Genomic DNA, 4,469 nt, shown 5'->3' with positions numbered 1-4,469 from the left:
GCAGCTATGACCAGGGTGAGGCAGTGGTGTCCCAAGGGGACCAGACCTGCCTGTGAGTGGTGCAGTGGGACAGGGGAGTACGAGTGTCAGAAGTGGCCACGCCAGTGTTTCTTCTGTTCCTCTTCCCCCAGGCCCCCCGGCGCGAGGCTGGCCTTGCTGTTCCATGCCGAGGGAGGTGCCCGGCCGCATGGTGCCCAGGTAGGGGGGAACCAGCGCCCACCATGCCCCACGCCCTCCCTCCTCTGCACTGGACCCTCAAGACGATGTCCCGCAAGAAGGCTCTGCTCCTGCTGCTGCTGGTACTCAGCACCCTGAGCCTGCTCATCCACCAGAGTGCCCACCTGAACTGGTACAGTGCCAGGGAGGGGCAGGGCTGGAGGGCTGAGGCCATGCGGGAGCAGGGCTAGAAGAGGTGGAGCTCAGGGAGGGGCAGGGCTGGAGGCTGGGGCAGGGGGCATGTTGAGTGGGGCTGTGGGGACAGTGGTTTGGAATGGGCACAGGGCTGGGCGGGAGGGAGATGTGGATAGTGGGGCAAGGTGGGCTCGTGCAGGAGCAGAGCCAGTGGGCACAAGGCTAGAGATGGGGCAGGTGTGATTAGGGGGTAGGAGGAGACAGTGGGGCTGGGCCATGGGGTGGGACGGGGGTGTTCTGAGGGCTGATCGGGGCCGGGGTTCAGACCGGCCACGTCCCTTGCTCTAACCCGGACTCTCCTTAGCAGGTCCCCCAAGCCTTCCTCTGCAGGCTGCCCCCCGGCCCCCTCCCACCGCCCCAAGCACACCTCGGTGGCCTTCCTGAAGACCCACAAGACGGCCGGCACCACGGTGCAGAACATCCTCTTCCGCTTTGCCGAGCGGCACAACGTCACCGTGGCGCTGCCCCACCACGCCTGCGACCACCAGTTCTGCTACCCCCGCAACTTCTCCACCCGCTTCGTGCACCCGCACACCCTGCCGCCCCGCATCATCGCCAGCCACCTGCGCTTCCAGCCCCAGGAGCTGCGCCGCCTCATGCCCAACGACACCCTCTACGTCACCATCCTGCGCGAGCCCGTCGCTATGTTCGAGTCGCTCTTCACCTACTACAACCAGTACTGCTCTGCCTTCAAGCGGGTGCCCAACGGCTCCATGGAGACCTTCCTGGCCAACCCGCTGGCCTTCTACCGCCCGCAGGAGAAGTTCTCCATGTACGCCCACAACACCCTGCTCTACGACCTGGGCGGGGACAACGACCACAGCCCCGCCGACGCCGCCTACCTCACCCGCTTCCTCCGCCAGATGGAGGAGGTCTTCTCGCTGGTGATGATCGCCGAGTACTTCGACGAGTCGCTGGTCCTGCTGCGTCGCCTGCTGGCCTGGGATCTGGAGGACATGGTCTACGTCAAGCTCAACATGCGGGGGCCCCACTCCAAGGGCAACATCAGCTCGGAGGCGCTGGCCGCCCGCGTGCGGGCTTGGAACGCGCTGGATGCCCAGCTCTACGACCACTTCAACGCCACCTTCTGGCGCAAGATGGCGCAGGCGGGGCGGGAGTGCGTGGCGGAGGAGGTGCAGGTGCTGCGGCAGGCCTGCGACCGGCTGCTGCGCCGCTGCTTCGGGGGGCAGCCCCAGCTGCGCCCGGCCACGCAGATCAAGAACAAGGAGCTGCGGCCCTGGCAGCCCAGCTCCAAGGTGGACATCGTGGGCTACGACCTGCCTCCCGCCGCGGGTGCCCCCCCGGACGAGCGCTGCCTCAAGCTGGCCATGCCCGAGGTGCAGTACTCCCGCTATCTGCTGCGCAAGCAGAGCCTGCGGCTCCGTCGCAGGGCCATGCCCCGCCACCCGCTGCCCCCCTGGGGCGTCCCGCACCCCGCCAGGCCTCTCCTGCTCCGCCACCCCACGATGCCCAAGGCGGCCTGAGCAGGGCTGGGACCTTAGGCCAGACTGAAGACTCACACCTGGGCCTGGGGCTGTGCAGGCTTTGTGGGCCTGGCGTCCTGTGCCAGCCTTGCTGCCCCCCACCACCCTGGGGCGGCCATGGGGAGAGGCCTTTGCTGGACTCCCTCTGACAGCCCCCAACCGGCACAACAGCCCTTTCCCTCCGCCACCATCCCACGGCCCTTTGGGAGCGCTGCCTCCGAACTGAATTCCACTGGGGCCCGAGCCGGCACCGCCTGGCAGCTGCCACTTCCCCTTCCGGAGCCAGGATGCTTTGCACGGGACTTGGATTTAGGGCTCTGCCCATCACAGCCCTGGGTGTCAGACTGGGATGGCCAGGAGGGGCACCCTGTGCTCAGCATGGAGCAGCAGTGCCCTTGGTCTGTGGCTGTGGCAGCCCGCCGGCCCCAGCCGGTTGGCCCTGACCTGTCCCCCCACCCAGTGCCACCACTCAGCTGGGGAACACAGCGCTGTGTGTAGCACACGGGCCTGGCTAAACCCTGAGGAAGCAGGACTCGAACCCCTGCACCAGGGCAGGACCCCTCAGAGCATCACTGGGGATGCAGGAGTGAGCCCCCTGCCCCTCTGACACACAACACAACAGCACACCCTTGCCATGCACACGACACCCCCATTGCTCGCGGAGCATAACACACCCAGCACCCCCCGATGCAGACACATCTGTCCGTCACTCAACCCGCTCTTCAGGCCCCACCCCCGGCTCTTGCCCGCGTCCCTTGCGCTCGGCGCGCGAGGCGGAATGGAAGCGGTGCGGGGCTCAGGCGATTTCATTGCAGTCCAAACTGGGGCAGCGACTCCAGAGGTGTTGGGCCAGGAGCTGCCGGGCCCAGAGGTGGTGGAGCCCAGCCCTGGCCAGCCTGGGCCTAGATGAAGCCCTCCTTGTCCCTGCTCATGCACAGCTGCGCCCCCCCCATGGTGTGGCGAGGAGGTGGTGTCCCAGCTGGGTGTGACTCCCTCCCTGGGACCCAGAGGGGCACTGCCTGGGCTCTCCCGCCCAGGAGCCATGCCCAGGGTAGCGCGTTCCCAGGAGAGGCTGTCAGCGGGCTGGGAACTTGCCCCCAGTAAAGGACTCTGTGAGGCGCTTGGTCTGCTGTGGTGTCTGTGGTTCGCTGGGGGCAGGTGGGAGGGGCTGGGGGGGGTGGCTCAGTGACACCCCTGACCCTCGGCACACACTGGAGTCCTCAGCTGGCAGCAGTAGGGGGTCGTCGTCCTCCATGTGGCGAGAGCCGAGGGCGGGTCAGTCAGGTCCACATGGCACATGTTGCACTTGCACCCAGAGCCTGGCGCCTCTGTCTGGGGAGGGGACGGCTGGGCCCTGAGGATGGCGGCTGGCCTGGTGGCACTGACAGGGAGCGGGACTCACTGCACCAGTGCTGTTAGGTGGGGGGGACCAGGAGCCTCATCCCCAGCCTCGCTCGCCTCCCAGCAGGTCCCTCCAGAGCTGGGCTTGCTAGGTCTTACCCGGCTTCCGGCAGAACACAAGTCCCCCGCCCCTAAGCCCCTGGCGTGGAGCCCAGGGGCGAGCGGCCCACGGAGCTCTGCCCCTGTGGAGAAGGGCTCAGTGTGCAGCCGGGGCGGGAGTTTCTGGTGCGCCGATGCCTCAGTAGTGGGCATGGTGGCATGGGGCGAGGCGGCATCCAGCTGTCAGACTGCACGCCCCCGTCCTGGACCTTCTTATGGGGAGGAGGGGGGGTTGCAGAGTGGAGGACAATGGAGCAGCAAGTAGATGCCCCCTTGTGCCGTAATGGTGGCCAGAGTGATGCCAAATGCCAGCGGCAGCTGCTGGCTCCAGACATCCCTGGCAGTGGGCGAAGGACCATCCTGCAGCATAGAACGTACCCAGCCCAGGGCGTGATCTGGGGCGTCTCCCCTCTCAGGGGCAGCAGGAGCAGGAAACGGCGGGATGGATGGGCTCTGGCTTTCCCCCCGCCCCAGCAATCCCAGCACACATGGCAGCGTGCAGCCCCTTAGCCAGGGGCCCCAGGGCGTAGGATGAGCCACCTGCAGAGAGGTGGACACCAGATGGTGGGGCGGGTACCACGGGCCAGGAGGATGGGGCTGGCTGGGTCTGCCCCTCACGGGGCTGCATTCACAACCCCTCCAGGCACACACTGCTCAGCACTTCTTTCTGCACACAGGGGGCAAGAGCTGTCTGGCTAGGACCAAAGCTCCAATGTGGGGTGGCAGGGAGAAGGTGAAAGCAGCAGGAGGGGCAGACAGGGAGGAACGGGATACCAGGCCAGACAGGCGGTGTGGGGAGGGGATACCAGGGTGGACGGGTGGTGGGAGGAGGCGATACCAGGGGGGATGGGTGGTGGGGGGAGGGGACACAAGGGTGGACGGGCGGCAGGGGGAGGGGATACCAGCCTGGTTGCATTAGCCGTGCACCAGCCCCTCTGTGTGCAGAGTCTAACGGAACTGTTCTGGTCGAGCTACGTAATGCTAAAATCTCCGCACTGATGCAGATTAGAAATAATCTTCTATCCGCCCAGCGCGGGGCGGGTACTTAGGCAAGTGCCGAGACCCAGGCCTGAG

At 66.6% G+C, this 4,469-nt stretch overlaps 1 protein-coding gene across 1 annotated transcript; it reads left to right on the top strand.

Moving 5' to 3' along the window:
* Positions 1 to 221: 221 nt before the first annotated feature.
* On the top strand, positions 222 to 1,982 carry GAL3ST3 (galactose-3-O-sulfotransferase 3). The gene is made up of 2 exons (XM_075006046.1): positions 222 to 349; positions 719 to 1,982. Exons 1-2 carry the CDS (start codon positions 222 to 224, stop codon positions 1,893 to 1,895), a joined length of 1,305 nt encoding a protein of 434 aa, XP_074862147.1. The 3' UTR covers positions 1,896 to 1,982.
* The last annotated feature ends 2,487 nt before the right edge of the window (positions 1,983 to 4,469 follow it).

The sequence above is a fragment of the Carettochelys insculpta genome, chromosome 11, assembly GCF_033958435.1.
Source record: "Carettochelys insculpta isolate YL-2023 chromosome 11, ASM3395843v1, whole genome shotgun sequence".
Classification (NCBI taxonomy): Eukaryota; Metazoa; Chordata; order Testudines; family Carettochelyidae; genus Carettochelys; species Carettochelys insculpta.
This window is presented reverse-complemented; position numbering and strand designations above follow the sequence as displayed.